The sequence below is a fragment of the Wolffia australiana genome, chromosome 7 (genome assembly GCF_029677425.1).
Source record: "Wolffia australiana isolate 7733 chromosome 7, ASM2967742v1".
Classification (NCBI taxonomy): Eukaryota; Viridiplantae; Streptophyta; class Magnoliopsida; order Alismatales; family Araceae; genus Wolffia; species Wolffia australiana.
This window is the reverse complement of record NC_135841.1, coordinates 13879952-13905595: the sequence shown is the minus strand read 5'-3', so window position 1 is coordinate 13905595 and position 25644 is coordinate 13879952. Positions and strand designations below refer to the sequence as shown.

The 25644-nt window shown below is 42.9% G+C and overlaps 3 protein-coding genes and 1 long non-coding RNA gene across 7 annotated transcripts; all 4 read right to left on the bottom strand.

Annotated features, from left to right (window-relative positions):
• Positions 1-905: 905 nt before the first annotated feature.
• LOC144705642 (uncharacterized) lies at positions 906-1722 on the bottom strand. Its single transcript, XR_013582070.1, has 2 exons — positions 1475-1722; positions 906-1374 (listed from the first exon to the last, which is right to left on the bottom strand). It is a non-coding gene; the product is annotated as an uncharacterized LOC144705642 (long non-coding RNA).
• A 2223-nt stretch (positions 1723-3945) lies between these two features.
• LOC144705842 (hydroxyacylglutathione hydrolase 2, mitochondrial-like) lies at positions 3946-6819 on the bottom strand. 4 transcript variants are annotated; one of them, XM_078578679.1, is made up of 9 exons: positions 6720-6819; positions 6279-6458; positions 5832-6035; positions 5572-5695; positions 5326-5426; positions 5162-5236; positions 4507-4605; positions 4258-4417; positions 3946-4196 (listed from the first exon to the last, which is right to left on the bottom strand). In XM_078578679.1, the coding sequence occupies exons 1-8, from the start codon at positions 6771-6773 to the stop codon at positions 4271-4273; spliced, it is 984 nt and encodes a 327-aa protein (XP_078434805.1). In that variant the 5' UTR covers positions 6774-6819; the 3' UTR covers positions 3946-4196; positions 4258-4270. The 4 variants fall into 4 exon arrangements, with proteins under 4 accessions (XP_078434805.1, XP_078434806.1, XP_078434804.1 ...); XM_078578680.1 differs by having other exon boundaries at positions 3946-4187; XM_078578678.1 differs by having other exon boundaries at positions 3946-4108.
• Positions 6820-7341: 522 nt separating this feature from the next.
• On the bottom strand, positions 7342-16479 carry LOC144705368 (Nitrilase/cyanide hydratase and apolipoprotein N-acyltransferase family protein). Its single transcript, XM_078577992.1, has 9 exons — positions 16144-16479; positions 15635-15771; positions 14529-14657; positions 9647-9705; positions 9337-9449; positions 9168-9260; positions 8900-9002; positions 8683-8765; positions 7342-7541 (listed from the first exon to the last, which is right to left on the bottom strand). The coding sequence occupies exons 1-9, from the start codon at positions 16339-16341 to the stop codon at positions 7494-7496; spliced, it is 963 nt and encodes a 320-aa protein (XP_078434118.1). The 5' UTR covers positions 16342-16479; the 3' UTR covers positions 7342-7493.
• Positions 16480-16566: 87 nt separating this feature from the next.
• CRT3 (calreticulin 3) lies at positions 16567-23899 on the bottom strand. Its single transcript, XM_078577991.1, has 14 exons — positions 23707-23899; positions 23252-23359; positions 22925-23117; positions 18238-18496; positions 18057-18113; positions 17909-17956; positions 17725-17811; positions 17602-17659; positions 17424-17491; positions 17237-17332; positions 17093-17149; positions 16908-17018; positions 16795-16818; positions 16567-16710 (listed from the first exon to the last, which is right to left on the bottom strand). The coding sequence occupies exons 1-14, from the start codon at positions 23804-23806 to the stop codon at positions 16699-16701; spliced, it is 1278 nt and encodes a 425-aa protein (XP_078434117.1). The 5' UTR covers positions 23807-23899; the 3' UTR covers positions 16567-16698.
• Positions 23900-25644: the final 1745 nt, after the last annotated feature.

Here is a 25644-nt window from a genome sequence, read left to right as displayed (position 1 = left end):
AATTTGTGAGAATGTGCGAATTTTGTTTGTTTTGAAAAAAAAGAACAGAACAAAGAGAAAGGCCCTGTGCGGTTCTTTTGTGCGAATTTTTTGTTCGTTTCAAACGAACAGAACAAAACAACCATGTCTATCCACCAATCGATTGCAGGTAAAAAAAAGTACCACAATCAAAGATGAAGACAGAGCAACAACAAAATATGAAAGGCAAAAAAGCGAAAAAACTGCTCCATGTTTATACTAGATGTGAGTAAAATATACAGGCCTGTATTGGGCTGAATTAGTCACGGTCCAATACGAGCTACAACAGCAAGAATAATGTCCTAATACTGGTGTCTCACGTACTAGAACATGGAGAAATTAATACATTGGAGAAACTTGGAGAGATTAATAGCTTTATGCCATTGGTGATTGCAACGTGATAAGTACTACTCCCGGAAGTACCTAAGACGGAGGCTGAAGTGATCTGGTCAACGGACTGTTGACCGAGATCAGTAGTCCAAGAGGAAGAGGAATCTCCCTCTCCCTATAAATAAAGCCTGTGCGAGAAGGAAGAGGAATCTCCAGTTTTCATTTCTTGGAGAAGAAACCGAACTACCAGTTCGGGAAAGGCCAGGAGGAGGGAGAGGATTCCGCTCGCCTGGAGGGAGGAGCTCGCCTGGAGGAAGGGAGTCGCCCAGATAAGGCGTCACGCTGGAAGACCGAAGTCATCTCGACTCGGGGAGAAGGAACTAGCCACGGTGGAGAGTCGTCTCGTCGGCCAGGGAGCTTCGACAACGGCGGATCGCCCTTACCTGAGATCTATCATCTAAAGCTACATTGTGTTTTTCTTTTGGAAATCTACCAAGCATATTATTGATTGGATATTCAAGTCTTGAGATCTACCACAACGCAACAAGAAGGAAATGTTAATGGAAATAAGCAGATCAATTTCTTTCGATGGAACTCGAGTAGTCGGATCCTGACTTCTGCAACATTATGTCTCCATCCTAGCTTGGTGAAAGTCAGATCAAAGCATGAAGAACGTACCACAGCATCTCGCCGCTCTTGGATTCAACGAGAATTGATACTACCACTGTAATGCGCGCACTTCAATGTGGCGGAACATTCTAACACTCTTCTGAATCTTCTCGTTTCATCAACGATGGTGTCCAGAGGATAAAGACGCACGTTCACCAGATGGTTTGCAGAGATCAAAGATATCCGCACAACATCACCGTGGGCTTCAACTCTGCATCATCGGATGTGCCCTTCTGTAGCGTCGCAAACGCCTAAGAGAAATTATCCGCCATTTACTTCTTCAGATCGTTCCAGCGCCTCTTCATTCTCATCAGGTGCAGCCACGGATAACGGACAAACCTTTCTCCCCAATTTGTACTTGCAAGTGGAAGGAATGGATTCAGTCATTTCGCAGAATTCTTCAACAAGAGTGAAGAGTATCAATATCTGACAGGAAATGGAGGACGAGAGAAATAACCTTGAAAGATGAGCATTGATCGACATCTGGATCACGCGGAGAGGAGAGATTGCGATCGGATCGGACTTTCTGGCCGACGAAGTCGATCACGGTTGATCGCTTCGGCTCGAGCTTGGAGACGATCCTTTCCCACTTTTTCCTTCCCGCTCTGTATAAAATTCAAAACCTGAATGCACGGTGTGCTGCGCAACGTACCAGATGGGGGCCCCAAATTTCCCGCCAAAATCTACAGCTTAATGGGCCGGACGTTTGGCCCAATAAAATTTTACGTTTTCATTTTTATCCATCAAATTGATCGATCCAGGGTCGGTCGATAGGCATTCAATCCATAAAATTTGAATCGACCCAAAACCCAATAATTCGACCCGACCGATTTTTGAATATTCAAAACTAGGGGAATGCAAGGATGTGGTGGGACGGATGACGACAAAGATGGACGAATCGATGACGCATATTTCATCATGTCTCTGTCAAACAGTAATTGTCTTTGGGTCTCTCTCTCTCTCTCTCTCTCTCTCTCTCTCTCTCTCTCTCTCTCTCTCTCTATTAATGTGTGCCTCTTAATAACGGAGTTTCTAACCCTGTTCACACTCTCATTTCCGTTCAAGACGAGTCAAAAGCTTTGGATGACCAGGTATGGACCAATAGGATTAAATATAACAACTAGCCTAGTAAATAAAGCCACATACCCCTATACTCGTTAGAGAAATAGTGAATATGATTAAATATAGGTTGAAACATAGATAGGATTAAATATATTCGTTAGGATCAAATATAGCTGTTAGGATCAAATGTAGATAAGGAAGATTTTACGGCCAGGATTGGTTTCATTATAGATGTTATAGTTTGTTATAACGGCTATGATTAAACATAGAAACAGATTATATAACGGCTACTATTTTACATTATAAATATGAATCCATTGTTAAACAAAAGATCATGGATTAAATATCAAGATTTCAACTACTCTATATTGCCTCTTCTCCTTCTCTATCCCCTTTTTTGTTGCTACGCGAGGAGTTCATTTCTCTTCACCTCTCTATCAATGTCTCTCTCCCTCTGTTGTTATCCCTCTCTGTCTCTCTTTCGCTCTCTCTTGTCTCTCTCATTTTCTCTCTATATATCTCTCTTGATCTCTCTTTATATATACCTAACTCTCTGTCTGTCATTCTCCCTCTTCTCTCTATGGGCCTCTTTCTCTCTCTCTGTGTCTCTCAATCTCTCTCCTCTCCTTCTGGGCCTCTTTCCTTCACTCACCCTTTGGCTCTTTAGGTCTCTCTTCTCTCTCAACCTCTCTTTCTCTCTTCTCTGGGGTCTCTTTGTCTATCCTTCTTCTCTCTCATTCTCTCCTCCGTTTTTCTCTCCCTCTTCTTTCTCCCTCGGTCTCTCTCTCTCTCTCTCACATCTAGAGATGGTTGTGCGGTCCAGGGAAAATTTTCGCATATGTCGTGCAAATTTTTGCTCGCACAAAACCCCCTGTGCGATGTGAGGTGCGAATTTCTGCGGTAATTCCCACTACACATCACATAAATTCACACAAATGATTATGAGAGAGAGGGAAAGAGAGGAGGCCCCGAGAGAGAAAATAATGAAGAAAGAGAGGGAGAGAGGAGCTACAAATTAAACAGGGAGGGAAGAGTGAGCAGGAGAGAGAAGAGTGACTGAGAGCGAGAAAGAGAAGAGGGAGGAGAGTGACTGAGAGTGAGAGGGAGAGAGAAGCAATAGAGAGAGAGAGAGAAGATACGGAGAGTGAGAGGGAGGGAAAAGAAAGATAGAAAGAGCGAGAAAAAGGGAGAGAGAGGAGGGAGCAAGAGTGAGAGAAGCGCGATAGAAAAAGAATGAGGAATGGCAGAGAGAGAGAAGAGTGTCACAGAGAAAGAGGACGATAGAGAGAGAGAGAGAAATAAGGAGAGAGATGAGGGAGCAAGAGTAAGAAAAGAGCACGAGAAGCTGAGAGAAGAGCGATAGAGAGATAAAGAGGGAGAGAGAGAGAGAGGAACGAGTGAGATAAGGGCGATAGAGACAGAGAGAGAGGGAGAAAGGAGAGAGGCGAGGGAGCGAGAGTAAGAAAAGAGCACGAGAGGCTGAGAGAAGAGCGATACAGAGAGAAAGAGGGAGAGAGGAATGAGTGAGAGAAGCGCGATAAAGTGAGTGAGAGAAAGGAGAGAGACAAGGGAGCGAGAGCAAGAAAAGAGCACGAGAAGCTGAGAGAAGAGTGATAGAGAGAGAAAGAGGGAGAGAGGAACGAGCCAGAGAAGAGTGCAACAGAGAAAGAAAAGAGAGATGATCCAATATCCAATGTCCATTCATTATTCGTCGAAAATTCACACATTCGCACCGCGCAGACCTGTGCGGTGTGCAGTGCAAATGTGAGAATTTTCTGTACGAAGTGCGGTGCAATTTTCGCACCGCACCGCACAATCGCACAGAAACGATTCGATCGCACGTTTGGACCATCTCTACTCTCATCATTTAAAAACCCATCACCATGACATCCGTGATGGCCATCCTGTCACAGCACACATCCAAAACCATCCGTCAGCGTTACATCACCCGTCACCAATATTTCGTCATGTCCATCTGTCACCATCGTGAAGTCCAAAAACGCCATCTATCACTGTCCCACCTCTGTCACTGTGACAAATGACGTGACGGATGACATTTGTCATTCCCTATTCAAAACCTGACCAACTTGTGAAAACCCTGACTACCTCTGCATGGGCTAATGAGAAAGTTAAGCTATAAACAAAGAGGTTTGAAAGTCAACTCCCTGTGGAACTTACAAAGTCAACAGGACTACCAATTGTCCTTGGCCTGGCGAATGGCCCCCAAGGCTTCTGCTTCAGTCGCCTCGACCGGAATCTTAAGGTTTTGACGAATCTCTGCGCTGAAGGTCCTCAAGAAAGGGTTGACCTCCTTCTCTCTTCCCAGCGTCGTGGGTATCTGCAACTCAACAAGGAAACGCAAAGCTAAGATCCTACAAGTCAACGTTGGCCTCCGGGTAAAAGGTAAAAGTCAACGATTTATTCTACCGTGGGCAAGCCCTTTCTCCGGAGATCCGCCACATCAACAGCGTAAGATCTCAGCAAATCATTCTTCGGCTCTATCGACAAGGCAAATTGCGCATTACTCTGCCAGTAGAAGAAACATTGCTAAGACAAGAAAAACATATCGTTGCTAAGCATGAATACAGTAATGTTACGAATCCGCATGGTTACAGTCGATAATCTCAACATGTTTGCAAACCAAAAATCCAAATTATATGATTTGTATAGAAGTGAGTTCAGAGTCAAAAAACACATGGAAATTACTTCAATATGTTTTTGTAAAATAGTCGGGAATTCAACAATAAATTAAAATTTCAAATGTCTATTTTAAATCAGAATAAAATCCAGAAATTCTGAAGAAAATAGGGAAATGCATTTTTTACTTTAAAAAGTACATACAATTAGAAAAAAAGCACAGATATAAATTTAACAATTAGAAAGAAAACCCAATAAAATTAATATAAATTTAACAATTATAAATTCTCTCATTTTCATTTAATAACATCGAGGTACAATACCTTTATAGCCATCAAAACCATTTCTTAATTTAAAAATATATTTTGCATTTTCTTTAAGATGATGAAAAATAACCTTAAAAATAAAATCAATTAACGTCTATAAATGAAGCAGTAACCGATACCAAAGTGTATTCGTGGCCACAGTATATTTTTGTGTCATCTGGCAGAGACATAATTCGCTGAAGAGAAGACATCATCTGCGAGATAAACACAGTTCCTTGCATTAACTGATGTTACTCAGGGATTAGTTCCGAGTTAATGTAATATGATATAACATAAAGTCGACCTGCCCTGGAGTTCCTTCAAAGAGCTTGCCACAGGACAGGCTGAAAAGAGTGTCCCCAGTAAAGAGAGCCCCGGACTGAGGGAAATAGTAAGTCAAGTGACCTGATTCAAATTTTTTGGCGGAAGGAGCGTTAAAAAATTGAAGGGATACATCGAAGCCCGAGTCAAAAGTAAATTTATTTCATTATACTCGTCGAGCTATGGTGAAAACCAAATCTTTGGTATGTAGCTGCAATAAATTGTGTACCTCTTGTATGCCCAGGTGTGAAGAGCACGACCATCTCATGGGCTCCAAATATCCATTTCTCTCCGTCGGAAAGTGCCACATCAATCCCCGGAATTCGGTCCTTATCTGCGAGAGGGCCAACTACCTATATCCAGAACACAAAGCTTAGAGAAATAAATTCTTCATAGAAAATTAGGAAAATGGTGAGAAAAGTAAGATAGTTTTTGAAAAAATGAAAAAAAGGAATCATGTAAATGGGATAACCATGTGATAAGCAGTACCTTTGCCCCATACCTTTCTTTCAGTTCGAGGTTTCCTCCGGTATGATCGTAATGATGGTGGGTATTTAGAACATACGCCAATGTAAGATTATTCTTATTTAGAGCATTTATAATGGGTTTTGCTTCAGAGGGGTCCACGACTCCAACCGTGCCAGTATCCACGTCGTGCAAAATATAAGCATAATTGTCTTTGAGGCATGGTACCTGCCGTCGGAATATCTTCTGAAGTCAGTATTTAGTAAACAGATTAAAAAGTTATTATCGAAGTCCGCGCGAAGATCGAATCTTTTAAAGTTGTAATTGAAGACGAATAGCATTAGACGCAGCGGATTCCAAGGTAAAATTGCAGAAATTCCACACGACCCCACAAGATTACGATGGCAATCTTAGACAAAAAAAACCTTCACTCCGCCTAAAAATTAACTTAGTGTTGTCAAGAAATCATACCAGTTCGATTTGCAATGAAGACGTCTTAGAAACGCTACATTGAAATCTGGGAGTCCCGTAAGCATGCCCTCTTCTCAAAGCTTGCCGGGAATACAAAAGGCTGGCACCAAAGGATGTAAGGTAACGATTTCCAAACGGCTGATGTCTAGCGTTGACCCATGCAAGAAGCCCATGTTTCACCTGTTCAACATTCAGGATTTTTATTCACAACGACGAATGACTTCACCCAGAAGAGCGTATCCATAAATTCAACACTAATTTTAGGAGGATTGCTCGAAAAAACCAAGAAAACTGATAACTGCGCAAAACTACGCAGTCCTCACTCGTCAATAGGGCAAACCGCGAGCAGTATTCGTTAACGTGATTTCAGCAGTAAAAATTCCATTTCAGAACTCAATTGCGTACTAATCATTAAGAGCAAGGCCGAGAAAGGAAACAAACCGTCGAGCAAGGCAAGGAAGACGCGGCGAGAGACGACGAAGCTCTGGCGAACATCTCCTCCCGTTCCCGCCTGCATAGCAATCCGACGCGCGATCAACTCTTATTCACGCGACGGCTCGTCATCCGTTCCGTCTCTTACCGTCCGGATCTCGGAACGGAACGGAACGGACCTGCACAGCATGCGTGCCTTCCGTTTCGTTCGGTCCCGTCCCGTTACGTCATCGGGTGCGGTTGATTTACACGGTTTACTACCGTCCCCGTCCGTTACGTCATCTGCTGCGGCATCGCCGCATTATCATATACTTTTCTTATATTTATTTCGAGGAAGCAATGAAGGAGAGAGTTGACGATTGTTAAAGTAAGCAATGTCATTAAAAAATTGTTAAAATAAACAACAAAATGAAGTTTTCCAGGATTTTTCATAAATTATTCCCAGGTATCTTAGTCGGACATCTTCAACCTTGACACAGGAGATAACTTAGGTGCGCCATTAAGAGAGTTTATGAACCGGCAGTGAGGTGCGTGGGAATTTATGATACGGAGCGAAGATGAATGTTACAGAGTCAATGATGATGTATCTTCATGTTACGAAGTCAATTCAGAATCAGATTCAGGCACTGAATTTACCAGTGATGAAAATCAGTCATTCCTCAGTTCTTTCGAGATTACAAAAATTCGAGATTTACACATTACAACAGGGAGGAGTTTAAGCGGTTTTTGCGGGTCTCACACAAACAATTAGTCCCAAATAATCAATTCGCTGAAGAAGCCCGCTCATAAATTTGATTCGAAGGCCCGCTCGTAAATGTCTGTTCTTCTATGCTGCAGGGAAGTGCACGAATTAAGAGTTGAACGTAGAGAGAGAGAGAGGTAGAGATAGACAGAGAGGGGTAGAGAGAGATAGAGATATGAAGAGATATAAACATAGAGAGAGAGGTAAAGAGAGATAGAGATATGAAGAGATATAAACATAGAGAGAGAGGTAGAGAGAGATAGAGATATGAAGAGATATAAACATAGAGTGAGAGGTAGAGAGAGATAGAGATATGAAGAGATATAAACATAGAGAGAGAGGTAGAGAGAGATAGAGATATGAAGAGATATAGACATAGAGAGATAGGTGGAGAGAGATATGAAGAGATATAGACATAGAGAGAGAGTTGGAGAGAGATATGAAGAGATATAGACATAGAGAAAGAGGTGGAGAGAGATATGAAAAGATATAGACATAGAGAGAGAGGTGGCGAGAGATATGAAGAGATATAGACATAGAGAGAGAGGTAGAGAGAGATAGAGATAGAAAGAGATATAGACATAAAGAGAGAGAGAGATTTTCTTGAAGAAGAAGAAGAGATATAGAGACATATAGACAGAGAAATAGAGAGACAGATAGAGATAGAGAGATAGAGATATAGACATAAAGAGAGAGAGAGAGAGATTTTCTTGAAGAAGAAGAAGAGATATAGAGACATATAGGCAGAGAAATAGAGAGACAGATAGAGATAGAGAGATAGAGATATAGAGGGATGTAGTCATAGAAAGTGAGATAGAGATATAGACATAGAGGGAGGTAGAGAGAGATAGAGATATAGAGGGATATAGACATAGAAAGTGAGATAGAGATATAGACATAGAGAGAGGTAGAGAGAGATAGAAATATAGAGGGATATAGACATTGAAAGTGAGATAGAGATATAGACATAGAGAGAGGTAGAGAGAGATAGAGATATAGATGGATATAGACATAGAAAGTTAGATAGAGATACAGAGAGAGATTAACATAGAGAGAGGTAGAGAGAGAGAGAGGTAGAGAGAGAGAGACACAGAGATAGAGAGATAGAGATATAAAGAGATATAGACATCGAGAGAGGTATAGAGAGAGAGAAAACGAAAGAGAGGGAAAGAAGGAAAGAGAAGCAAGAGAGAGAGAGAGAGAAAGAATGAACAGAGGGAGAGAAAGAACCTCAGAAATAGGCATCCTTTCCCGGACAGATTTAACGAGTGAGAGATCAATTTCAGCTACAGCTATCCCAGTAGAAAGCCGATCTGGAGAGTAAAATGCCCATCAGAAGTGCAACGGAAAATGATTGAGATAACATTCCTCGTAAAACAGATTACATTATAATTAACAGAGAAGTGACAATCATATATTTTTGATGATCATGAATTATGCAAGATACCTGGCATCCGCCCAATGATCCTTCCCCAAGGATCAATGATCAGTGAATCTCCGTAGCTCTCCCTCTTCTCGCTGTGCTTTCCAGCCTGGGCAGCAGCGATGACCTGCAACCATGAACACCATCAACATCAACCATGAACCACTAATCTAACACTTTTTGGGCACGTAAATAAGGATAATCCTCTAAATAGTCTTGTCAATGAGAGACTAAAAAACTGAAATAGCGAAAAGTGGGGAAAAAATCTTAGAATTCATGACTGCAGGCTCACGTAGCATTGTGTCTCAATGGCTCGAGAGCGGAGAAGTATCTCCCAATGTGCCTCCCCTGTTACTTTGGTAAAAGCTGACGGTACCAGCAAGACCTTTATAGGTAATTTTAGAGTTAGACCATCAGAAAAATTAAATAACAACAGAAAAATTAAATCGAAAGAGTGATGCCTGAGCTTGATGCTGAAATCGCAGCTGCTGGTAAAGCTCTGGGAATCGCAAATCATAACAGACTGTCAGACCTAACAGCCCTGAAGGACTATCCGCCACAACTATGCGGTTTCCTGTTGAGCCAGAAGATATGCGCTTTAAGGTCAAAACTCATTTTCACGAAAAAGAATCATTATTTTTGGGCTTTTTTGGATGCAGCCTCAATAATAAGTTTAAAATGTAGGCTGATCAAAGAAATAAGATGGCTGAGGAAAACGGAAGTTGAAGCACACGACACACGTATTTAGAAAGAAAAAGAGTTGGAGCACACCTGGCGTGGTGAATCTACTCTCTTTGTACACCATGTTCCCCGGAACGTCGACATCAAACCTTGAAATGAAATAAAAGAATGTCAATTAATACTGCGCAAAATATTTGATTTTCTTGAGCCGTATCATAATTTGTGGGCATGGATGGATGAGAACACAACACATGGAAGCTTTTGCAATAAAATTTTGTCCAAAATAAATGGATTATAAATCATGCATTTATTAATTTAACTTCTTGGAAAATAAATGCTAGGTTAACTTAAGGCTTGCCCTGAGCCAACCCAAGCCCACATGAGGAGTAAAGCAGACAAGCATAGGTAGACAGTAGTGTTTTGACGTGGACTTCCTCGATCTGATCGACTGAAACATTAGTATCTCAAGACTGGGAGTCTAGTGAACCAATCTCAGAGTCAACAGGAGAAAAAAAAAGAAGGGAGTTAGAGAACACAGACGCCCTCAAAGAGACCAGATTGGTGGCGTCATCCACGAGTTTGCCTAATCAGATTGTACCTCCTCTCTGCATCTCTGTCTTGCAGTTTTTGGATGTCTATAATGAGGCAAATAACAGTATGATTGCAAATTTCATCATAAAGTGAAATGAAATATTCTTTCAAATAATCACTTTTTTGAGGGCTTGGGACTGGCTGTAATTTCTCACTGACTTCAAGTTCGAGCGCATTTCTTTTACCAATACTACAAATGCCTCACCTTCAGCTTGAGCAGAGAAGGGTGTGCGGTGTGGTGCAAATTTGTGCAACACGTGTGAAAATTTGGTCGCATTGCAGTGCGAATGTGTGGAAATTAGCATTGCACATCGCACGAAATAATGTGGGTAGACAAAGAGAGATGTGTGAGAGAGAGATGACTGAGCAAGACAGAGAGAGAGGATCAAGCGAGATAGATAGAGACAGAGAGAGGAACAAGGGAGTTAGAGAGAGAGGGAGAGGAGCGATCGATAGAGAGGGAGAGGATCGAGAGGGAGAGGATCGAGAGAGAGAGAGAGAGGAGCGAGCTAGAGATAGAGAGGGAGAAGATCGGGGGAGGAAGAGAGAGAGAGAGAGGAGTGATCAAGATAGGAAGAGATGGAGAGAAGAGGGAGAGGAGTGATCAAGATAGAGAGAGATGGAGAGAAGAGGGAGAGGATAGGAGAGCGAGAGAGATCTAGAAGGATAGGAGAGAGTGAGATAGAGAGTGCGGGAGAGGAGGAGAGGAGCGAACGAGATGGAGAGTGAGGGAGAGAAGAGCGAGCAAGAGAGAGAGAGAGTGAAGGAGAGAAGAGCAAACAAGAGAAAGAAGAACTGAGAGAGAGAGGGAGGGAGAGAAGCGAGCAAGTGAGAGAGAGAGAGAGAGAGAAGAGCGAGGAAGTGAGTGATAGGTTTCCTTGGAGTCGGGGGGCATTATCGTCATTTTACTATGCTTCCTTTCTCTCTATGTTGCCTTTAAATAGCACAGAGAGAAGAGAGTGAGGGCAGACTTGAATGTTGGTTCATAAGTGATTAGTGGCTTCTCTTTCCCTCTCGTCTCTCCTACATCAACGCTCCGTCTCTACATCTCATCGTCTTCAGGCAGCTCGTCCTCAGCCGATCCCTACCTCCCCCTCTGCTCGGCCTCCTCTTGATCATTCCCGTATCGACTCTCCTACCCCGCGAACATCTACCTCGCCTCATCCTCCAATCCCCTTCCGATACGAACCTAGATCAAGGTTAGTATCAATTGGTATCAGAGCCAGAGAGAGAGAGAAGAGCGAGCAAGTGAGAGAGAGAGAGAAAGAGAGAGAAGTGCGAGCGAGAGAGAGAGAGAGAGAGAGAGAGAGAGAAAGAGAGAGAAGTGCGAGCAAGTGAGAGAGAGATAGAGAAAGAGAGAGAAGTGCGAGCAAGTGAGAGAGAGAGATAGAGAAAGAGAGAGAAGTGCGAGCAAGTGAGAGAGAGAGAGAAGAGCAATTGGGAGAAAGAGAGAGAGAGAGAGAAGTGCGAGCAAGTGAGAGAGAGAGAGAGAGGAGCAAGCAAGTGAGAGAGAGAGAGAGAAGATTGAGGGAGAGAGACAGAGAGAAGAGCGAGTGAGAAAGAGAGAGAAAGAGAGACTTAAGAGGAAGAGAGGAAAATTTTTTGAATACCGTTTCTTTTAAAGTTTCATATAACTGCAGATTTGCGCCGCCCAGGCCTCTGTGGTGTGCTGTACAGTTTCTCGGATTGGTCTGCGATATGCACCTTGCAATTTGAACTTCACCACACACCACACTATATTTGGACTGGTTGCACGAATTGAACATCTCTAGCTAGAGGTTGCCTGCTCAAAAACCCAAGCAAGGTGGTGGAAATATGCACAGCGGCGACACATTCAATCCATCAACTCAAATAAGGAACATAATAATCTTTGATGCAGCCCTTTGTATGACTGACTTTCATACAGAAATGATACTTCCATCTTTTCCAGCCGATTGCTTACTTGCTGTTATCTACTAGATTCTATATCTACAAATCCTTGAATTACGGAATCCCTCAATCATGAACAAAAATATTCATATTCATCAAAGACTCAAGCATACCAGCTGTCTGACATATTAAAAGTTGAAGTCAATCAATGTCTATTGTTCCTTCATTATGGTGTAGGAGACTTTGAAGATATCATCTGGATCTGTCTGATCTGGACTAATCAAACGTAGCAGATCAATTAGATGAAAAACAAAATAGATTCTTGATAAAAATTACAACACCCACGCACCCCTATATATAGGGGTACTAATATGTGCAAACATTGGTGGCCCCATCACAATGGACCGCCAGTGACTTGAGGAAAGTACAGTTAAGTACAATAACCAAAAAAAGTAAAGTCCAATTATAGAAGTCTGTAGCTAACAGGATCCAATGGCATTTATAAGCTGTAGTGCAAGTTGAATTTCTCTGGGCATGTGAATATAAAGCGTGGCCATCTACCCCACAATGTCACATGTTTACACGATGGATTTTTAGGCACCTGCCTTGTCTTGTGTAGCTAGTCAAGCTCCCTTGTTCTAAAGCTACAGCTTTAGCCTTCTCATTCTCAACAAATTGTTGTTCAATCAGGCCAATATATGTAGCAGCTAGATAGCAGCTTGACCCGATTTTCAGATCGTGACTTTGTCTCAGCAATAAGAGAGGGGGGCATTGCATCTTCGAAGCATAAATCTAAGTCTATAAAACTAGGTTCGAAGAGTGATGCTTCCTTCCATTCAACATTGAAACCTCAATGGCAGTGTTCTTTAAATATTCAAATAATGAAGGAAGCATAAGTCACAAAACTTCATAATCAAGAAGGAGACATTATAACTCAACTCTGATGGATGAAAAAAGGAACCCATTTTATGATTCTATTATAGACTTCATTTATATATATAATGCATTGTACTGTTCAATACTAATATACTCTATGCATATTAATAGGCACATAATACAATTTAGGTGAGTAAAAGTAAGATCAATAAATAAACACGCAAGTACGAAAGCCACAAGAATAGACCCAAATCTATTTTACATAATTTGACAAAAACCACTCTTGATGTCAGGTAGGTGATCTACCTTGTCGTCCCAGTTCAATGCCAAAAGTTCATAGTCTGCGAATTTCTAGACGCATGAACTTATATAGCAAATCGGTTAGAAGTGAGTATGACCATTAGATAATATGAAACATTAAGTTCACATGATATTAGTTAGATATGAAAGACTACAGAATACCAAGTCCAAAAGGATGAGCATCAATGTAGCAGCCCCCCAAAAAGTTGAAGCAGCAGCAACAGGGCTCTAGGTCGCCATCGATAGAGAAACTTTGAGAGAGGAACAGAGGAGAAGAAAGAATACGACATTCTATTTCCTGGGTAAAAGCCCTAGTTTCATACATCATGGTTGGATCCACTACCCTTTAGGATGACCCATTTTTCATTAGGCATGATACAGGAGTCAAATAGCAATCCATGAATATATATACAATAATGTAGGTTTTAGGGTATAACTATAAACCAAAGAAAATAAGTAGTCTTTGCGAAAAGATATAAATGTTTTACCAAATGGCATAGCCAAAAAGAACTAGACACTGACAGAAAGCACACAAACTACCAGATGAACAATGAAACATTTGAAATTTGTGAAAAAAATGATCCTCAAGGGATCCAAACCTCTCTCTAATATCAATTAATGGATAAAGGATTAACATAGAGGAGCCTGATATGGTTCCTTAAGTCAACGGGGACATTTAAGCGCCACACATGCCCATTATGACTGGTTCTTGGTAATGACTCGTACAAATACAGCACACCCTGATTGGAGCAAGAGGGGCGGCGAGAATTTCAGAAAGCTGGCTGTGATTGGCAAAGGAGGGATTGATGAGAGGAGCTGTATTTGCCAAGAATCTCTGTATAAAGTGGGCTAAGAGGTGTGAATTTCTCTACATACTTGCTTGATCGTTCTTGGATGTCGTGAGGAAGGATTGATTGAATTCGTAAATCGCTTATAAGGAGAATTATCTGCTTTTCTTCTTCAAGTTTTTATCAGAGTCACGAAGCAAAAATTGACACCTGAAGTCTTTGTTCAATTACCTTATTGATTGAATCACTGCAAGAAACGCCTTGGTCCTATGGAGGGAGATCTAAAGACAATATGGATGACCGATTTCTCAATGCAGGTGAAAACCGCGGGAGAAGGCATTTCAGATGAGAGCGGTACTAGTCGCGAGCCACAGAAAAGCATCCCCTAATACACCATCACTACTTGTTGAAATTAGTAGCATTTCTAACGCATCCTTTCATAGTTATAATACTTTCTAATAAAAACGTGAACCAATTTGAAGCACAAGAAAAAGGAATCCAAACAGATGAATGTCAAAGTCAGAGAACAAGGGTCAAATTTCTCTTACAGATGTATCTTCTGATATTTTTCCCGGATGTTCCCAGAGTCATCAACAAGGACATGTGTGTTACATATATGACTGTCTTCGCTGCTTTTCTCTTGGAAGCCTCCTAAAGATAACCAAATTTTTGAGTCTCTGCAAGCAAGGCAACAAAAAACCAGAACAAATGAGGACTAAATAATTTTCAAAACAAAATGATTGGGAGATATTAAATTCTCTGATGGGGTGATGTAACTATAACAGACAGGCGGAAAAGGCAATGAAGAAAGAGACTAATATGTTACGGTACCAGCATTAAAATATACGAAGAAGAGTAAAGAGAAAGAAAAGAAGATGGGAGAAGGGACCAGTAACAAGGGGTTCATCCAGCGTGGTTTGTGACCCATGCTGGCCATGGGAATAACCACCAGGTATTTTGCCGGGAAGTGTGGCGTTTGAATAAAGATACAAATAAGAAGGTAGAAGAGGAAAAAGGGCAGCGATGGTTTTCCTGACTTCTTGGGAGAGGGCTCATCTACTGTCTTGGGGTAGTGCTGGCAGGAGGTGACTTCCAGGAGCAGACGGCTGCATTTTGTCTGCGGTGTGAGGGAGTAATATTTCCAGTGATAATCCATTCCAGTGAGAAGGACTCTCTATCCAAGGGAAGGCTAGGCATCGAAAAAACAGGAAGAATTGGTACATAAGGCTTCTTGAATTATTTCTTTTCTTGCTTATATTGAGTTGGAAGAAGGCGTAAGAGAATATTGAAAAAGTGTCCATATTTCTACGACGTAAATTTGTTCCCTAATAAAATAAGAAGTAATTCATCCTTCCACTTGCGTCCAGAAATTGTTGATAATTAGCCCTCACTTTCACTCAAATGTCTCTTGGTGGGCACATGAAATAAAATTTTTAAGATTTGTTAAGAGGTCTAGAGAGAGGTTGACGGGAGAAAGATACACGTGGATTAAGAAGTCGGTTCGCGAAATAAAACTGTATCCTTTCCAGGTCTCAGATGGGATGTTTCCATCCAGAATTGGCTGAAACCAAGCGGAGGCAAAAATTGCAAGAATTTATAACCAGAACTTAAAAAAAAAAATGTTAGAAAAGAGGACCTTTGCATCGCCGTTTACCTTGCAAGAGAGCAATATCGTTGCATGATAGGTCCGTCTAAACTTTCAGCTATTTTCAAAGACTCTCCTTCTTTGGCTCCTACAAAGGAGAAGTTTTCTGGAAAGCATAGCAGTTCAGCGCCAGCTGCGGCTGCTTCCTACGTATTAAGATTCGATTACATCATGGAAATCACGGATTTATTTTTTCTTCCCTCTACCATAAAAGGATGATAATCATCGACATCAAATCATCAAGAAAATTCTCCACTAGATAATGCCACAGCACCAACTATCCGACGTTTCCGTGGCGTTGCAAACCCACATTAAGCAATCACCAAGACTGAAGGACGATGATTATAATCCTTGGCTAAACTGCCAGGCTTGTTGTCTACATACACCGCCAGGATCGCGTCAATGTCTATTTTCTCAATTATTCCAGCATCTGGCCAGAACTACACGTCCGAAGCAGAAATGATAACGGAGAATAAAGATAACAGATCGTCAGCAGGTTGCCAACCAATACTTTTTACCTTCGCCAGACGATTGCAGGTCTCGAAATTGGCGATCAGATCGTTCGTCGAACACATTTGCGCGACGGCCACCTTCACCTTCTTCGCAGCCATGGAACACTCCACAGCAGTACGCCGCGGTACAAACCTCACCAAAGGGGAATTTCTCGAGAGAACGATCTTCTGTGAGACTTGGAGGAAGCTCCTCGCCGCTGCCATACAATGTCTAACTGAGCTACAGTAACCGAAACTTCGGTTGAGGAGGGCAGCGATACAGTGGCCCTGCAGGACAAACTGCTTAAGATATTCCCAAATAAATCCTAAACGATAATTACGTAATTGTCCGGTAAGGGTCCATCATCCGGTTGGAGCCCACCATTTGGACAGCTACGATCTGTTCTATTTCCTATCACGTGTTTGCATCTACGGCCAAGAAACCGCACGTATCAATTCCAAACGATGCTGTAACGGCTATCAGTTTGTCAAAGTCAACATTCAGGTCGTCGTGGGACCCATAATAATCGACGGTCTAAATCGAACCCAATCAAATGCTGACACGTGGCTTGGTCTCTTCGTCTACAGTTCGTCCTGGAGTCAAGAACAGAGGGCAAGAGCAACGGTGAGAGATGAACAGAAGAACAGCGGTTGAGAGATGATCATGAAGAAACTCACATGGTAGTCGTCCAGATAATCTCTCTGCAGTTGGAGAAGAAGATGAAATTTAGGGTTAGGGTTAGGGTTAGAAAGAAGAAAGAACGGCCGGTCGGAGTAGAGAAAGAACATACCTTTCTGTATCTGTCGCGATTGTGTCTGTATCGATCTCTGTCGCGATGCCGACGGTCGCGTTTTCTCTCCGCTCTCCTCCGCTCGCCCTCTGCTCTCGCTCGTTTGGATTCCTGTCGCAATGCCGACCAATTTGATTGCAAATCATTCACTCCTGTGCGAGAAATATTGAAAATTTTATCCTCACCTCTTCTTCTTTCGCGAGTCTCACTTTCTCAGCTTCATCAAAAGCTTCTTTCTCGGCCTAAACGCACGAGAAAAATCAAGATGGAATTAAAAATGATTGCTGGCCGAAGAATCGACATTGGAAAAAGGTATCGAACGCGCTCACCTCCTTATTTCTAGAAATAAAGTCTGCCACGATCTCTTTCGCGTACGATGGATCATCGCAGATGAGAATGTTGTCGTAGACTGATCCCGCTTTAACCTATAAATCCAGTGCCCAGAACAGATCAGAACTATTGCTCATGAATTTCTCGAATAAATCGGAAATTATCGCCCTGAAGTTGGAGAACAACCTGCCATACTTCGATCCCAACGTATTTTACGGGCTTCAACACATAAAGATAGGGATCGTCTTCAAACTCTGTCAGCACAATGCATGATAAGCATGGTAAAACAACGGAAAGAAAAACAATCTTATTCATGTGGCGTAATATTGAACCAAACTTCGGAATCGAAAGCAGAATAATTAACCTGGATTATCGATCCATGGTGTCCTCCATTTCCCTTTATAGTTTGGATTCTTTATCTTCTGCAGTAGAAGTATTAGGATTGAAGAGGCTACTTTCATGGTAGAGATTAATCAATTGCACATACCCTAGGTTTCCATGGCCCTTTGTAGGCTGGGTTGGGCACCTTTGGAGGTTTCCAAGGGCCATCTTCGTCTTCATCCCATGTGGCTGGCTGATAAGAAGAAAGAAGAAAACCAGATTTCCACATAAAAACTATATTTTTACTCAAAAATAAGCCTTGAATTCCGAACAGATGATAGATGGCCTACTTCTCTAGCATTTGGGTCTGGGATTTCAGCAGGAACAGAATCATATCCCTACAGAGAAACCAATAGAGTCAAGTGTGTCGAACATTTTACTGATAGAAATAAGGCCGTATTTATAAAAAAGATTGAAGAATTTATCCAGACGACTTGCCTCCGGTTTGGCATCATTAGGGTCATCTATGAATTCTCTATCGTCCCAATCATGGGGCTGCAATAAATTGGACAAAACGATAATGTGGGAAATGTTCACGATGATAAATGGTAAAACATTATTTTTAACATTATTTTTCACAAAAATAAATAAATGGTTAAACATTGAAAGGACAAAAAACCTTCTTCGCATTAATGTCTTTAATCTTCGGGGGTGGGAGAATTTCCCAGTCAGTGTACAAGCTTCCAGATTCTCTTTCCCGATTATCAACCAGGACACTGTACGAAGCGTCAGGCCTTAAGATAAACGTGTAAAAATGTGTCAGTTTGTCTGTTTCACACTGTAAATCCTTTTTGATGGGGTAGTTCTGTCCCTGATAAGAGAGTATGACGTGGATCTTCTTTGTCTGTGTGCCGCATATGTCTGGACCAAACATTAAACTGTAGAAAATAGAATAAACTATAAGTTCTTGTGAAAACGAAAAACTGACAAGACGTAAATTTTGATTTTGGAAGGATCCTGAAGAAAACTCCAAAGTCTGACTTTCTGCCCCTCTTAAGCTATGTGATATGATCAGAAATCGATGATATGTTCCAATCAAAAGACGATGCGAGTTTTGTATCAATAGAACCCCAAAAGAGGTAAAAATACAAGGTCCATGGAGAGTATCAAAAAAAATTGAGAAAGAAGAAGAATTGTGATAGAAGGATGGAGATCTCAATGTAATGATCCCATACATGGTAGCTCAATTGAGCCACAATTAATATAACCAAATCCAGTAATTCAGAAGAAAAGGAAGAACAATGTGAGATACACTAATGAGATCGAGTGCAATTGAGGTAAGGGAAGAGAAGGGAAGACACAAACAGGAAGTCACCGGTGATTCCCCTCTCTAGATAAGAGTACCTCTCTGCTCCAGCCTTGGATGATCATAACAGAATTTTGAATATTCAAAAACTCCTGCTGAAAATGTCAAACCCCCAGCCCTAACTTTCAGGATTGTGGGGGTTGACTTGGTATATCCTAGAAAGTAGGATGACTAAGCACATCCTTGAGAATAGGATTGTGACTAGTTTTTTGGGGGCATTTAGTCCATGGGTTGTGCCTATAAAAGGCCCCCCATTTCTCTTGTTTTCTTCATTCCTTGATGTATTCTCTTTTCTCCCTTTGAGTTAAGTTGAGTTTCTTGAAAGCTCATTTGAACTAGAAGTCTCTCCTTCCCCCTCCCTTGGAGTTGGTGCTCTCTTGACAATGACAACGTGGGGACGTGACGATGCCTCGATGTTTCTTCCTCGCATATCGTCGAGCCAGTGTCTTCAACATCTAGATCATGATATCTCGCACCATCTGACAAACATTGACGAATAGTGCTGGCGGCTTTCATTTGCAGCCGTCTGCAATCTGCATCCTTGACACCTTCAAGTTTCAAATCATCCAAAGCTTCAATAGCATGATTTTTAATCAATATGTCCTTCACCCTTTGTTGCCACAGACTGAAGTTGACCGAGCTGCCCAATTTCTCAACCCCATATCGAGAAATAATGGAAGTTGCCATTCCAATAGCCGTCACGCGTCCCCCTCCAACAAGTGCTATGTGTTGGAGAAATTGAGCAGCTCGGTCAACTTCAATCTGTGGCAACAAAAGGTGGACATATTCATTAAAAAGGACGTTATTGAAGCTTTGGATGATTCGAAACATGAAGGTGTCAAGGATGCCGATTGGAGACGGCTGCAAATGAAAGCCGCCAGCACTATTCGTCAATGTTTGTCAGATGGTGTGAGATATCATGTTTTCGATCTTGAAGATCCTGCCCAGATGTGGAAGACATTGGCTCGACGATATGCGGGGAGGACAACTATGAGCAAAGCTTTGTTGAAAGCAAAGCAATTTGGACTCCGGATGGCCGACGGTACCAAATTGCATGCTCATATTGATCATTTCCAATCCCTTTGCGTTGAACTGCAGAAGTTTGAGGACGACTTGTCTGAGGAGAGCAAGACGATCATCTTGTCGATTTCGTTGCCCAACAAGTACGAGAACCTTGCGATAACTATACTTCATGGGACGAACATGCCAAGTCTTGATGAGGCGATTACGACATTGATGGAGTTTGACAAGAGGCGGTCCGCATCTGATGCAGATCAGAGTCAAGGTTTGTTCATGCAAGGCAGACAAGAAAGAGGTCGTACGAGGGAGAGAAGCAAGGCCGGGGAGAAGAAGAAGGGACGGTCCAAGTCAAGGGCCAACTGGTTGAAAAACCAGGAATGCCATAAGTGTCATGCCAAAGGGCACTTAAGGCGTGATTGTCCAAAGCTGAATGGTGGTAAGGGAGAAGGTGGAGAGATGAGTTCAGCCAATGTCGCAAAGGTGGAGGATAGTGATGATGGTGAAGTTTATTCTGCCATAGTTGCGGCTACAGAGTTGGCAGACATGTGGATCCTTGATTCTGGTTGCTCTTATCATATGTGCCCACATGCTGACGGGTTTGACTACTATAGGAGTTCGACATGGACTGTTTCTATGGGATGCAATGCTCCGTGCGAGATTGTTAGCATGAAAGCATGAAGATTCGGATGTTAGATGGCATAGTGAGAATGTTGGGGAACGTGCGGCATGTACCAGCCTAGCGCCAGAACTTGAATTTGCTTAGGGTGCTAGAGGTGAATGGATATTCTTATCGGGCCGAGAATGAGGTGCTCAAATTTTGTAAAGGTTCTCTTGTCATTATGAAGGGAAGTTGACAGCGAGCCAACATTTACAGACTTGAAGGGAGCACCGTTGTAGGTGGAGTTGCTACAACAACACCCCATGAGCCGTCAACTAATGACATCCTATTGTGGCACTTACTGCTAGGCAATATTAGTGAAAAAGGCATGCAGACGCTTCATGCACGTGGATTGCTACCAAGAGTTAGATCTTGCAACTTAGATTTGTGCAAGTATTGTGTTATTGGCAAGCAGTGCAGGGTGCATTGCACGGCGGCAAAGCACACTACTGGGAACACACTTGACTACATTCATGTTGATGTGAGGGGTACTGTTGATGTGATGTGGAGAGGAGGTGCTCGTTATTTCTTGACCTTTGCTGATGATTTCTCCGGGAAGGTTTGGATTCACTTTTTTGCGCAAAGTCCGAGGTATTTTATTGGTTCAAGACATGGTGTGCTAGAATCAAACTGGGAGGAAGTTCAAGATCTTGCGAACTGATAATGCAGAGTTCAAGAACTCAGAGTTTAATCAGTTTTGTGATGAGCATGGGATCCATCATCACTTTACAGTGAGAAGACTCCTCGGTAGAATGGTGTAGCTGAACGCATGAATCGCATTATTGTGGAGAGGGCACGGTGCACGATGTTAGTAACATTGTCGCCTAGTGCTGGTGTATGTAACTTGACCAAACTGGTCAATAAGAGCGCAGCGTTATACACCCCACTACGCGTGCCCAAGCGTCCAAGGGGCGAAGTCAGTATGGACTTCGTCCTAGGGTTGCCCCATACCGTATAACTACATGACTCTATCATGGTATTCGTTGGTAGGTTCTCAAATATGGCGCACTTCGTGCTCTGTGGGAAGACATCCGACGCAACTCAGGTCGCACAATTAGTCTTCCGAGAAATTGTGCGTCTACACGGATTGCCCCCTTCGATTGCTTCCGACTGGGACGTCAGCCAAGTCGATGGTTGAACGCATGGAGACTCCAGAGTCCATGAAGGAGAGCGTTACATCTAGATGAGGCTGAGGGGTGACAAGACCTCCCGCTCATCTAGAAGATTTTGCTGCTTTTGCTTGTAGGAGATGGTACCTTGATGAAGGTGGAGCACCTTGAAGATGATTGAGTGACAAGTGCATAGGCTGGGAAGTTTGCCAAGGTAGAGATTGTCGAAAATGTCAAACCCCCAGCCCTAAGTTTAAGGATTGTGGGGGTTGACTTAGTATATCCTAAAAAGTAGGATGACTTAGCACATCCTTGAGAATAGGATCGTGCCTACTTTCTAGGATCGTGCCTAGTTTTTATGGGGCATTTAGGCCATGGGTTGTGCCTGTAAAAGGCCCCCCATTTCTCTTGTTTTCTTCATCCCTTGATGTGTTCTCTTTTCTTCCTTTGAGTTAAGTTGAGTTTCTTGAAAGTTGATTTGAACTAGAAGTCTCTCCTTCCCTCTCTCTCTCTCCTGGAGTTGGTGCTCTCTTGACGGTGACAACGAGGGGATGTGACGAGGCTGACAATGACGCCTTGGTATTTCTCCTCGTATCGTCTTGGGATCATCCTTGACATCTTCTACTGTTCACATCCAAGTACGCTTCCGCGAGTGTTTGCGCCCAACAACTCCTCTTCTTGGGTGCTCTCCATGTTAGTTATAGGCTCGGTGGCAGCCAATACCCCCTTTTATTTTAACTGCCATGTGCGGTTTTAAGTTTAATGTGATTGGGTGCTTCTTCGCGCCCTCTTCCAATGATAAGTCCTGGGAAGGATCTTATCACTCGAGTAGAGTTCGCCCTTTCTAGACAGCAGGCCCGATCCAACTAACCAGCCACCAGTTGCTCCTGGCAACCAATTCTTGAAAATCTTCCTCATTTATAGCTTTCTCACATATGCTACATTATGGTGTGCGTGTATCTATGGGTTGTTCTTTCTTTACCTTATTTGGTAACTCTTGGAAAAGAAGCGTTGTGTATCAATAAGCTACAACATATGTACTAACTCTACACCCAAAATTAGCAGATTTGGTTTTTAAGCTGAAAATTTTTCTTGACAAGGGACTATCACTCGTGGCATAATGACAGAGAGAGCAGGAGGAAAAATCAAAGCCAAGATAGCCAATTTATTGACATAGACTAAGAGGAAAATTAAATTGGATACTTGGAGAGACCTGTACGGAGTATCACCGCCGAATTTCTTTTGATTGACGTATCCAGACATGAGCTTAATATATCCACCACCACATTCAATATCCTGCTCAAATTTTATCGAGTACTGAACCACAAGCGTCCTGTTCTCGTTGTTAAATTCCGGAATCTTAGCAGAAATACCAAAATTCCTGGCATCTGTATAAGTTTGAATACCTGGCGATCGGCGAAAAGGTTAAGTAAAATATGTAACTTTGCATGTTCAAACCACGCAGAATTAGACAACCAAACAGGAATTTATCACACGGGGCGGTGCATACTAGAATCAAACAAAGAAGAAAGATACTTGCCTTTGTCATCTGGATCTCCAGCCCACTTTCCTGCAGTATGCTTGAAGGACCCAGCCTTCTCCTCGCTTCGTTTCCAGTCGGATTTTATCCACCGGCTGTCCCAATCGTCTGTGATTCCGATAATTGGAGCAGATCGTCAGTTTCCACGGAATACCAGCATCGCCAAAATGGTGTATTATTCTGAATTCTAGAGCAACGATCCGGATAATCACGGAAAGAAAAATCTAAAAAAATTCAAATTACAGTTCACCCAGATAAAGCCCAAAACCTGGCACGGTTTTGCAACGGGCAGTTAAACATCAAACATAATCAAAGGGAACAGGGAAGAAAATTCAGAAGTGAGTGACAGATAGAAAGTGGGTTTAACAATGTAGAGATTCAAAGGTTGGTCGGAGAGTGGGAGGCGAGCTGGAACGACGGATTGTTCGGTATTCGGTCAGTTTATCTTCTCTTACCATCGAATCTCTCCTCGAAGAAGATTTCAGAGCTACATAGGCGAAGATGGAGCGAGAGAATCGCTGCCAGCAGCTGCAATATCGACGACAGATTGCTCATCGACGTCGCTTCCTCTCTGCCCCTCCCGCACCTTCGCTGGCAGTTTGTCCACTCAATTACCGAGAGAGAGAGAGAGAGAGAGAGAGAGAGAAATAGAGAGGAATACAAATACATAGAGTAAGATAAGAAAGCGAGGGAGAAGAGAGATAGAGAGAGAAAAAAATATAGATAGAAAGAGTAAGAGAAAGAGAGAGAGAGAGAGAGATATATATATAAATATTAAGAGTATGAAAGAAACAGAGAGAGAAAGAAATATAAATAGAAAGAGTAAGAGAAAGAGAGAGAGAGAGAGAGAGATATAAATATTAAGAGTATGAAAGAAACAGAGAGAGAAAGAAATATAAATAGAAAGAGTAAGAGAAAGACAGAGAGAGAGGGAGAGAAATATAAATAAAAAGATTAAGATAGAGAAATAGATGAAGAGAAAGAAAGAGAGAGTGTGTGTGAAATAGATGGGAGGAACGAGATAGAAAAAATAGAGGAATAGACAATGACAGAAAGAGATGGAGAAAGAGAAAAAGAGTGAAAGAGAGGGAGAGAGAAAGAGAGAGAGAGAGAGAGAGAGAGAGAGGAAGAGTGGCCAAGAGAGAGAGATATGTATAAATAGAAAGAGAGGGATAGAGAGAAAGACAGGTGTTAACTAGGGACTGCACGTGACACTCACGTGGGTCCATAATTTAAGGAAATATGACCGTTGTCATATTTCCCGTTGCTATATCTCTATCTTCCCATTGAGGGCTGTATTATATTTTCCCATTTTTGGTCTCTGTATATATGTTAGGCCCCTAACTAGGCGGCATTCCCTGCCCAGAGGCCAACATGCTTATTGGGAGGGCGTGTTTGCGTGAGACTCACTATCTACAATGATTGAGTCCTATTTAGAGCTACGATGCACTAAGGGTGGTAACGCCCAACCTAATCTTTCAGACCATCGCCCCCGTAGTGGTAATTAACTATGGACGGTGCGCGTGCCCATTCGCGCTTAAGCAGGACGGATCAGGTGAAGTCCGCGAATGTTGGGCACGCGGGCCGACAGGCGTGAGCGCGCCAAGCGCCACGTGGGGATGCCAAGCGCCGCGTGCGGGCACGGGACACACAGGCCAGGCAGCGTGTCGCGGGTGCAGTGCGCAGAGTTGTGCGGGGAGCCGCGCAACGGGCGCGCGCGCATTGCGTGTGCAAGGCGCGGGGCAGGAGGCATCCCTCTAAGAGACTAAGGCAGTGGTGCACAGTGAGCACCGAGGCGGCATAGGGGCGTGTGGCGTCCCCGCATGTGGTTTCGGGTGCACAGAGCTCGGCTTGAGGCGCCGAATGCGGCGGCGTCGCGTAGTCTGCACGCGATAGGTGTCAGCATGGGTGATGGTGGTGTGTATGATCGTCAAGGCAGGGGTGGCGTGTATGATCGCCATGGCCGTGGGGGCGCGGTGTCCAGCTGGGGGGCACATGTGTAGCAACAGAGCTGGCATGCACGCGTGCGCGGAGCGGCTGGTCTCGAGGCGAAGAGGCAACAGTACCCTGGCGCGATGCGCCTCATCTCGTTACTTTCTATCATCCTTGGTCTTCCCCCAATGTAACTCTTTTATGATATCAATGCAATGACACTATTCCTCGATAGGGCTGCGTCCCCACACTCTGCTGCAAGAGCTCAAGGCTGCTCAGTGTTCTGCCCCAAGCACTGAGGCTGGCACGCACCAGATTCGAGCAATTGACATAGCTCTGGATTTGACCGCGTGACAATATATCAAACCTAAGCAATGAGAAGAAGAAAGATAGGGAGAGAGGGAAGAGAGATATATAGATAGAAAGAGAGGGATAGAGAGAAAGAGAGGGAAAGAGAGAGG

What these genes read in the sequence shown, in the direction of transcription:
- LOC144705842 (XM_078578679.1), bottom strand. Translation starts at nt 6,773, where the DNA reads ATGTTCGCCAGAGCTTCGTCGTCTCTCGCCGCGTCTTCCTTGCCTTGC. An exon ending in AAGAAAGGTATGGGGCAAAG is followed by an intron (nt 5,696 to 5,831) that starts GTACTGCTTATC and finishes TTCTGGATATAG; the next exon opens with GTAGTTGGCCCTCTCGCAGA. An exon ending in GTGGCCACGAATACACTTTG is followed by an intron (nt 4,606 to 5,161) that starts GTATCGGTTACT and finishes TTCTACTGGCAG; the next exon opens with AGTAATGCGCAATTTGCCTT.
- LOC144705368 (XM_078577992.1), bottom strand. Translation starts at nt 16,341, where the DNA reads ATGGCAGCGGCGAGGAGCTTCCTCCAAGTCTCACAGAAGATCGTTCTC. An exon ending in CGATATTGCTCTCTTGCAAG is followed by an intron (nt 14,658 to 15,634) that starts GTAAACGGCGAT and finishes CCTTGCTTGCAG; the next exon opens with AGACTCAAAAATTTGGTTAT. An exon ending in CCATTGAGACACAATGCTAC is followed by an intron (nt 9,003 to 9,167) that starts GTGAGCCTGCAG and finishes TCATGGTTGCAG; the next exon opens with GTCATCGCTGCTGCCCAGGC.
- CRT3 (XM_078577991.1), bottom strand. Translation starts at nt 23,806, where the DNA reads ATGAGCAATCTGTCGTCGATATTGCAGCTGCTGGCAGCGATTCTCTCG. An exon ending in AAGACATTAATGCGAAGAAG is followed by an intron (nt 18,114 to 18,237) that starts GTTTTTTGTCCT and finishes AATTTATTGCAG; the next exon opens with CCCCATGATTGGGACGATAG. An exon ending in GACTCGCGAAAGAAGAAGAG is followed by an intron (nt 17,019 to 17,092) that starts GTGAGGATAAAA and finishes GCATTGCGACAG; the next exon opens with GAATCCAAACGAGCGAGAGC.